The sequence below is a fragment of the Streptopelia decaocto genome, assembly GCF_964273445.1.
Source record: "Streptopelia decaocto genome assembly, chromosome: 1".
NCBI lineage: Eukaryota > Metazoa > Chordata > Aves > Columbiformes > Columbidae > Streptopelia > Streptopelia decaocto.
The window spans coordinates 81,738,617-81,748,544 of record NC_138663.1 but is presented as its reverse complement, the minus strand read 5'-3'; the positions used below and the strand labels follow the sequence as shown (position 1 = coordinate 81,748,544).

General features: G+C 42.7%; 1 protein-coding gene across 1 annotated transcript; it reads right to left on the bottom strand.

The window, feature by feature from the left end:
* Positions 1–337: 337 nt before the first annotated feature.
* LOC309453055 (aldo-keto reductase family 1 member B1-like) lies at positions 338–9,721 on the bottom strand. The gene is made up of 10 exons (XM_082076176.1): positions 9,595–9,721; positions 7,619–7,786; positions 6,443–6,559; positions 5,680–5,757; positions 4,675–4,797; positions 2,883–2,989; positions 2,600–2,681; positions 2,040–2,123; positions 1,037–1,119; positions 338–703 (listed from the first exon to the last, which is right to left on the bottom strand). The coding sequence occupies exons 1-10, from the start codon at positions 9,718–9,720 to the stop codon at positions 661–663; spliced, it is 1,011 nt and encodes a 336-aa protein (XP_081932302.1). The 5' UTR covers position 9,721; the 3' UTR covers positions 338–660.
* Between the last annotated feature and the right edge of the window lie 207 nt (positions 9,722–9,928).

The following is a 9,928-nucleotide window of genomic DNA, read 5'->3' as shown; positions in this document are numbered from 1 at the left end:
CTAGCTAGAACATTATTCTGTTTAATGTATAGGCCACAAAGCAGTCTCTGTCTATTGTCTTTGTACAGGAAGCACAGAAGCTTATTTCTATCTGTATTAATAGTTAAAAAAATAAAAAAGAAACAGACTTCAGGCACATTTTTATAATTAATTGTATGGAACAACTTAAGCATTCCACTAATTAAGTTCTGTTGTTATTCAGACTTTATTAATATAAAATTTTAAAGTGTTAGGAATTCATACTATTAAAAAAATCACAAGTACATACATAAAAAGCAAAGTAATTTAAAAAAGCATTCCTTGACAGCAACTCATGAGCCAGTATGACAGACCTCACTGGAAATAACATACAAAATGTTGTGTAAATAACTTGAGTTTTTTGCTAAATATGTCTTCAATTATGGAAGACAAGGAAAAAAAAGGAAATTAAGAAACACTGTCTTCTTACTATTAATCAAAACCAGATTTCTGCTAACCATCTTTACAAAAGACACATCCCTATTGATGCATTCTTATACCAGCTAGTGCTGGTCTCCTAAAAAAGGAGGACAAATAACTGCTCATAATGATTGTCAAACACAGAAGTGAATTCAAGACCAAGCTACACAGTACATCCCATCTGGAAGGAGTTATGTGGAGGTCTCACACAAACAACTGGCATTAATATTCTGCTTTGAATGGGTAGTCCTTATGATTGACAGCACTGAGAAGAGAAAAAAATGGTCAAGTATTGTAGAATGTATCTTAAGCAGCATGTCCCTAATACATTCGCTCTCCGCCACTGCCAAGGCATCTAAACTAATGAAAGCAGCAAAACTTGAGCATAGGCTTGTGAACAAGCACATGCAACATCAAAGCACTGAAGGGAATGCCCTGAATGAATCTGCCTCTTGACATCAGTTCCAGAACATGTCTCATTACCTGGGGTTAAGGGTTTAGGATATGAGCTCTCCCTGTTTTTGGTCATGTATGTTTTCAAGATATGGAGGATGAAAATATGGATAGAAATAGAACTAATGGGTAATACAGAACATACTCAAGCACTGGAGTGGCCCTCCAGTTCCTGTTGAAGCTGAGGATGACATCTATCTCCTTTTTAGACAGTTTGAAGTCAAATAACTACCAGGGACATAAGGAGGAAAAAAACAAAATAAAACAAAAAGCCCAAACCCTGCTTACTTAGCTTCATGAGTGGTTAGCTATTAAGTGTGCTTCATGCATTTATAACTTGAGGTAGGAACAGACTACATTCACATTAAGCGTAGTCAAGCAATCCTCTTATTTCTCAGCCAAATCCTAATTTACCCTTGAAGTAATCAAAATAATCATTTTCACTCCAAGATGTTGTTCATACCAATGTCTTGTAGTTCTGGGTGGTTGAAGCCAAACACCACTACAGTTTGTGTTGTAATGAACAGGCAGAAAAGGTGCTAAGGATGTATTATTCGTTGTATCACATTTGCGATTGGAACTAGCAATAAATATTGCTGCTGCAATAGAGGACTACTGGGTAACAACTGCAAATAGTTGTCTCACAGTCAATCAATTATCTAACAATTCTTGCTGGTGGTTACAGGAGAAATAAGTGCAAAATGTAGCAGGATGAATTGAAGGTAACATGGAAATATCATCTAAGATGCCAGGCCTCATGAGCAAACATCCAGCTGAATCTCCCTGCCAAGGGGAACCACAGCCTCAAAGTGAGACATAAACCATAAAGGGTGTGGTGTTCACAGTTTTTTCCTTCACACCCTGAAAAGAGTTCACTAAGCATCTCCCAGAGGGCAAGCACAAAACTGGGATTCCCTTTCCAGGGCAGCAGAGCTCAGATCACAATGGTGTTAACCATTTTTCTCCTGGCAGGAACAAAATGCTTTTCACCAGAGGAAAACACGCAGATGGTTAGGTAGTGCTGAGCCCCAGGCTTTACATGTGTGCTCCCCTTCCAATGCCTTGGGTACTGCTTGGAAACATGGAGATATGGGTGTGTGTGCCTATCTTGTGTAAAGAGGTGACAGCAGTCTCAACATAGACTTCACCTTGATGTTTTCCTCAACATGCTGTGGTTTGTCAGACTTGGGAATGACAATCACATCTCTTTGGATAAGAAAACGGATCAGAATCTAGGAAAGAGCAGGGAGGAACATGTACACAGGGGTACCAAGAAATCTGTTCAAATGTATTTTGTGATCTCTATCTTTCTACAACCATGTTCACTCTTTGTAAGACTCAAGCAGTTGGCACACTGGAGTTTGATGTGTCAGCATTTGCTTGCAGTGTACTGACAAACTACCAATGTTTCTGACCCATGTTGTTTTTACACTGCAGCCTCTCCAGTATTTGTTTTGTTTTCATTAGACTGGAGAGAGAGAGGAAAATGATGATTCTTTGGCTTACGTTACATGGGTGCACTGACCAAATAAGCATAAAGATACCATTCACATGAATGCTGGTAAGAACTGGGGCAGTATGAAGAGTCAAGTATAGTTCAGCCTCAATATACCGTACCTCTGGAGGAGGCAGTATCTGCTGAGTCTGGCCATGAGCTTGTACAATTGTCTGAAGAGGAGGAATAGTTTGCCCTGACAACTCCATTTACCTGAGCAGGGGTCTTATGGTGTCTAATTGCAATCTCTATAATCTTGGGATCGTCCAGCAATGTAGGTTCCCCTGGCTTGGCCCTATTAAAAACAAAAGCCAGGATATTGATAGTAAAAATGTATTAGCTTTCCTGCAGGAAGCCTGACATTTTGAGTGAAGTAAGCTGCAACAAAACTACAGCAGTTTTCTCATTATACTCACATTATTTACACCATTTGCCTCAAAGAATCAAGTTGAAAAATCAGTGATTTGTGTACGGAAAGGCTGCAGTGCTTTCTTACCATGGACGATTAGGAGAGGCAAGGGGGCTGTATGCAGTTACAGCAATCCCTTTGGATTGACAGTACTTGATCAGCTTCTCCTGGGTTAGGTATGGGTGACATTCGATCTGCAAGCACAGAAACACAGTGGCTGACAGACAGGCAGACTGCACTCGGTTCCAGAGCATAACATTTTAATTCCTCTTGTGTCACAGAAAATGTGAAGACTCCCAATGTCATGATTAAAACCATATTAAAAAGTTATTCATGTCACAGGAATATCTAGAGGCCTAGCACAGAGAATACGGCTTCCTCATACTACATATTAGACAAAGTGAGAAATTGACAAGAAGGTTGAAACTGACTTCTGTGTCAGGAATCGGGGAAATCAGTCTCTCTGGATTACTAGGGAGTAGGATTACATCTTCAGAGGGGCAGCTCAGAGTACCTGAAGTTTAGTTTCTGCTCTGAGTTGCCCAACTGATTTGCCTCAAGGAGTCTCCCCAACTCCCGAAGAAGCCTGGGGAGATGGGCTTCCCTAGGTTAGCTCAGATCATGTTGCAACCAGCCGCTGGGGCAAGATATCCTTCAACTGGACAACAACAGAAGCTTACGTGGGGCTGCTGCTCAGCTTTCCACAAGACATAGTATGATGACAGGGCTATGTCTACGCTGCATAACATGGCACCATGCACGTACCCAGCCATTTCTAAATGCTTTGCTGCCAGGCATGGTGACAAGAAATCCATGTACAGTAATTTAGACCTGAGCTAGATCAGGCAACTACTATAACAACAGTGTTTGGCACAGGTGCACCCACAGCAATGCAAACTGAAGTCAAAGCCTGAAGTTCTTGAAACTGTTGAAGTTGGTGCAGCTTTTAGCATGGGGTAGTTGGGTCCATCCCCACCAAAACTTTATAAGCCTCAGGAAGACCTTCCAAGTCCTATGTCTCACTTGTGCTAAGCCTGACTGGTGCACACACTAGCCCCAAACCTGGCACCATAGTACAGACAGTACCATTACAGGACCCAGAGTGGGGTTTTCCCTGGATACTCTCAAGCCAGCAGACATGGACATTCAGCAACCTCAGCCAAGTGAAAGAGGTCTCTTCTGGAAGAAAGTCAGAAGGTCCTGACACCACTGCCATCCTGTGGTTTCATTCACAAGGTGCATGGTGAGAATTTTTTACATAATTGTATACTTCAAGCCTCCTTTTTATAATGAAGTTCAGTGAAATGGTTTATTTTATGTTGAAAAATATTTAAGTCCAGCAAATGAGTTAGAGCAGTCCTGTACATTCTCCTGCATGTGCAGTAGTGCGCAGTGGGGATTGTACTGGTTATCCCAGGGCTGGCAGAAATGGGCCTGTGGCAACTTGGACTGTGACACTGGGAGTCTGAAAGAGGACGTGTAGCACAAAGTCACAAGGTCCTATACAAGGTAATGGGTATTTTCACTGTTTTCTAATGTCTGGACATGAAATATTCTCACCTGTTTCATATTACTGTGATATGAATAATCCATACTTTTTGTATGGTAACACTTTCAAATCTACAAACATTTTCTGTTGAGATCCCTGTCAACTAAAAATCAACACTGACACCATACCAAAGCATTGTATATTGCAGGCGGTAGTGACTTGAAGGGACTTGCAAAGCGCTAGGTACTGCTGGTTGTCTGAAAGATCTTTCCATTCCAGCAAAACTATTTAAAGGTCATGGCAGAAGTCAGTTTTCAAGCTGAAGTGTAACATGAAAATATTTAGGAATATTCCGAGGTTAGTTGCCATCAATGGAAATAAAAATCTTACCTGGTTATTTACTGGCTTGTGTTTTAATCCAGGCTTGTTCAAGATTCTTTCAATCTGCTCGTGGTTAAAGTTGGAGATACCAATGGCTTTTACCAGACCACAGTCCACTAGCTCTTCCATGGCCTAATGAGTAAGGACAACCAAAATATATTTATGAGTAAATATTTTATATTTACTGTCAACTGCATTATTTTATTTCCCTAAAGATAGTGACAAAACAATAAACAACCCAAACTTGTTTAAGTAACAGTATCTCAAATAATTAAAAATATTTGCAACTTATCTTATTTGCATGCTTTACATCCCATTGCAGATGGGAAATATAAGCTTGGCCAACCTTTTTGTAATGGGAAATTAAGTTATTTTGCTTTGGGTGCTGTGGAAGTCATTTTGCCAGAACTAAAAATGAAAGGGAGACCCCTCCACCTCCTCCCATGCCAGCACACTACCTCTGTGTTGGCAGAATACAGCAGGGAGGATGTTAGCTCACACTCAGTTGCCTCAAAATATTTTCTTGCAACTGTAGTCTGCTATTGTGGAGAAACTATTAACTGCCAGAGCTGCAGGATTACAGAGGTGCAGGTAGCAGGAGCAGACCCTGAATCCTCTCAGTCTGTCAAGAAATGAGGATGGAAGGACAGCCTCAGGTGCTGACACTCAACGTCAAAGTGTGAGAATACCCTACCTGGATGAAACACCCAGTAAATCAACAGCCACACCTGGATTAATCTATGCTTCCATTCTGCCATTGTGCATATTCAAATATTATTTTAGTGACAGCACTTACAGTACTGATAGATTCCTCCTTTTTAGTCTTCATAAAGACAGCCTTCTCTTGCTCCTCAAAACAAGAGGTAGCAGCAGCTCTGCTCATTCTGGTCATGAAATACAGTTTTGTGTGACTATCCTCCGTACCCAAACCTACCCCTCAGTTTCATTGTGCACACAAATCTCTGCTTCATCTTTAGTGCTGACACCTGCTCAAAAAGGCAAACATCAACTTACCTCCCATGTGTCCAGAAAATTAGTGTCACTGGGGATAATCCTTCCCTTCTCATCCACAGGCTGCAGTTCTTCACCAGCCTGTTATTTCAAGGCAGATAATGCATAGACTCTTAAAAGAGTTTAATCTCCTACTGTTTACTAGCACTTCTTACTGGATTTACAGGCAATATTTAAACGTATTGCATAACTAAAATTACACATGTTCATTGGTATTCTTTTTTGGACGAGGACCATATTTCTATAAATCAATCCCTGCATATGAAGTGTGGGGATTAGTAGTAATTATGTAATTTAGGCAGATCTAGAGAGAAGGGAACAAACACACCCTACTTTTATTCTACAGTTTTGATTTGTTTTGTACAGGTGTAGACTGGGGCAACAAGAAGCATTCTTTCTGTGCTATGTTTTGTTTTTCACTCTCGGTTTCTCCAGATCAACCCAACATCTCCAAAATCTGAAATGTTCACACTGTTCCAGCCAAGCAGAAGGCAACAATCCGAAACTGCATCATGTGTTCGTTACGGTTTCCCTGAAGACTCAGGGAGTCATTAGCAGTGCTCATACCTATTGCTATCTTGCTCCAACAAACACAGAAAGCCAGACCCAGGCACTAAAACACACCATACAACACACCTGGTGGTGGCAAGGGAAGAGTCAAATGAACCATAGTATATTGCAGCTGCATAATGAAGATGGTCACAGCACAGATGAGAGAATGCACCATATTTCTAGCCATGTAAGGAGGAGTGCAGAGTGGGATTACCTTGAATCCCATAGGGAAGTGTATCAAGTAGAGGTCAAGGTACTCCAGTTGCAGTGCAGTGAGGCTCTTCTTGCATGCTACCTTAACCAGGGACCTCTCATGAAACGTGTTCCACAACTGTGGAAAGAAAGCAGGTGCAATCATGTCTCTGCAGCTTCCACAGTCCAAACCAGGGGACAGAAACTTCTCCCTTGGTGGTCTAGGAGCACAACTCCCTCCCCACCTACCCTGTGCACACTGAATGGATGCAAATTCAGTGGATGCCAATATTTTCATAGTAAGGTGGGACAAACATACCCCAAATAAGGGAGTGGGTAGTGAAGGCAGATAATCAGTCTTGCTACTTACAAAAAGAGATTCTCAGAATTGAATGTAACACTCTGCCAAGTGTATCTGACACAGTAAAGCTGTTAGAATTTTTTTTCAGCCCAAAATTTGAGTCTTGAGCGGCTCATAGTTACCCTCCATCTGTCCGTTTTAACTGGGTAGATTGAGAACTGTTGTCAATTCTACCTCATTTTTGAAAAGAAAATTCAAGTTGTTTAAATAGAAGAACCTGCAAGTATTACTCAAGTTAAAACACATTCTTTGATAAAAACAAAGACTATGCAGAAAAGCTTAGATATGCTCAGTGTTTTCTGGTTTTGTTGTTGAAAACCCCAAGTCATAACTGTCTCAGCTGAAGTGTTTTCACTTTTTGGCAAAGAAAGTATTCCCAAGACAAATGGATGAGATGAAGAAGTAGAGTAAATACTTCAGACTGAAGTTCCATACTTTAATTTCTGTTCCCTTTCAGGTTTACGTTTTGTACATGACACCATTTTTGAATGTCTTGCAAACCAGTGAGTAGCACAGCACCTCTGAATTCAGACATCTGTCTCATCTTTTTTTTCTGATCTTTCTAGGGTGCATGCAAATGAACCTTCATTATAATTAAATGACTTAATAGATGCAAGGAAATTATTAGATCAGCAACAGTGACACTATCTTTTCAAAGCTGCCAATGGTTACTTAGGTCAAGCCAGGTTCACATTACAAATAAAGGAAGAAATTCATAGCACACAAGAAGACAACCATGAAGTGAATACTGTAGGATCACTTAGCTTACTTTCCAGATGGAACTAGGGTTTCTCTTTGAGAAAAGCTAAATGCCCCAATAACGCTGCATCCTTGTACCTCAGTGACAATGAAGAGGTCTTCCCGTTTCACAGCCCCTTCCTTGATCTTCTGCTGGACTGCATTCCCTATTTCATTTTCATTCTGGTAGACAAAGGCACAGTCAAAGAGGCAGTAGCCTGCATCAATAGCAAACTTCACCACCTCTTCCACCTTTCCTGGAGGAGCCTGAAACCGAGAAAAAACAAACCATGAGCTTTCCATGGCCCTCTCCCAGTGCTCATTGATGCAATAGCTCTGCAAACTCTCCCTTTCCAGCTGCTGGTGGTGTTTCCTTGTCAGCCAAGTTTTAACTTTTCCAGGCAAACAGCATTTTTGTGAGGAAAAAAGCAGAAAGGAATTAGTTTCTGCAAGGCATTTAAACTCTACCATTTTCAGCAGCATAATGCCCAACATCGTTTCCCCTAATTTGCTCTCTAATGTTGCCTGAACAGTTTTGCCAGTTTACCTTCCCCAAACCCTTCCTCATGAAAACAGCTTCATGGCATGAGGGCTCCCATCAGCCAGTGACCCTATCCCAGGACCACGAGCTTCAAGCACTGTGCCAGACAGCCTTTCACCATCCACATTCAGGGCTTTCTTGTTGCTTTTTCTCCCCCGCCCCCCTCCCACCCCCCCCTTTATTTTGCCTCCCTCCACCCCTTTATTTTGCCTCCCTCCACCTTCTTCAGCCCCTCTTTAAGTTTTTGCCATTTTTAAATTGCATTTTTGTTCCCTGAGGTCCTTTCTGCCTCCTGCCCCACGCTCTCGTGCCTCCTCCTGGCAGCCCACCTGCAGACACAAGCGGCGGCAATCGCTGCGAGCAGGTGGCAAGACCACCCCCCTATCCCCACCACGCAGGGATGTGACCTCCACGGCAGGCCATGCCACACTGTGAGAGTCTCTTTTTCTGTCGCAGTTTTTTGCTGTTGTACCTTTTTTTCTCAATCTTCACGGTGTTTTTCTGCCTGCTCCAGTACCTGCCAAGTGCCAAGCCCCAGTGTGGAGAGTTTTTGGGCCGTATGCTGTGAACAAGCCAGGGCTTGGGGTGGCTGCAGTGCACTAGGACCGCACGGAAGTAAACAGAAGCTGGTCTGCCCTCGACCCAGGCTGCAGGAGGGGCACTGCTATCGTCGCTGCGCATGAAAAGCATGTGGACAGTGCCCTGCAGCTAATCACCATCGTGGTGGGGGTGACTGCAAGTGTAACCAATCGTAGCCCGTGCTTGCCGCATGGCCTTTTGGGTATAGAGTATATAACGTTGGGAAAAACGTGGTCTCGTGGATATTGATATTCAGTGTTGTTAGGAGTTCATTGAAGGGTATTGATGGTAAATTCATATTGAATTAGACTCATTACTCTCGCCGGCCCGCCCGTCGTGCTCAGAGAGGTCCTGCCGGCAATTTTGCATTCTCCACATCGTCTCACGACACCCCAGGACAGGCATCTTCATCTCGTTGCTCAACTCCACACAGGGGCTCGCCATGGTGTCTGCAGGCAAGTTGGTCTGTCTGTACCCATCGAGGCGTGAAGGCCTGCCCCACCTCGGCCCACACCCACTGTTCCCCCCTCTCGCCTCCACCAGGGTTTCGTTAGATGGGAGGCACAAGATGCTAATGATTTTGAGATTTTGGTTGGCTCCAGAAGCCTGATACGAAGAGGATTGTGTTTATTTGTTTGTTGTGTGTGGTGTGGTTTTTTTTGTTTGTTTTTTTTTGTTTGTTTGTTTTTGGGTTTTTTTTTGCATTGAACAAATGAAAAGCAAATGCCTGAGTTATGAACTTGGCACTTTGCACGTGTTTTTCTGCAGTGGAGAGAGCCTGATGGCTGCCGGGAGAATTGCTGTGTGAGGCAACGGGTGTCCAGGCCACTGAAGGACTTTCTCAGTTACTCACAAATGGTGACAAATTGACCAAAATTTCTGTCTTTTATCCTGGAAAATATTAGGCTTACCCACTGTTCACAGAGGAATTCACTAAAAGTGAACATGGTCTTACCTTTACATAAAATCTGTGTTCCCTGTCTTTGCAGAGGGGTAGGCTCCCATTGTGCTCCTTGCAGGACCGTTGCGTCACTCTGTGTGAAGGCATCGGTTCCCTGTGTTTAGTTAAAACATCAGCCATCATCAGTAGTGTGCTGGAGGCTGCAAAAGGAATTTGTCTACAAGTAGTGCTTGAGTCTGAATGAACTCCTTGGTTTCTATATAGGGTCAAAATGCATTCAGAGGACTGACATTTAAAGGCTGCAAGAAACTTTCTGTGAGCAGGGTGCCTCAGAGATTTAGAGCTGGCACCTGGGAAGGCAGGGCTACTTAGATGACAGCTGTTTTGA

What these genes read in the sequence shown, in the direction of transcription:
- LOC309453055 (XM_082076176.1), bottom strand. Translation starts at nt 9,720, where the DNA reads ATGGCTGATGTTTTAACTAAACACAGGGAACCGATGCCTTCACACAGA. An exon ending in ACTTCCCTATGGGATTCAAG is followed by an intron (nt 5,758 to 6,442) that starts GTAATCCCACTC and finishes TTGAAATAACAG; the next exon opens with GCTGGTGAAGAACTGCAGCC. An exon ending in ACAAGCCAGTAAATAACCAG is followed by an intron (nt 2,990 to 4,674) that starts GTAAGATTTTTA and finishes CTGTGCTTGCAG; the next exon opens with ATCGAATGTCACCCATACCT.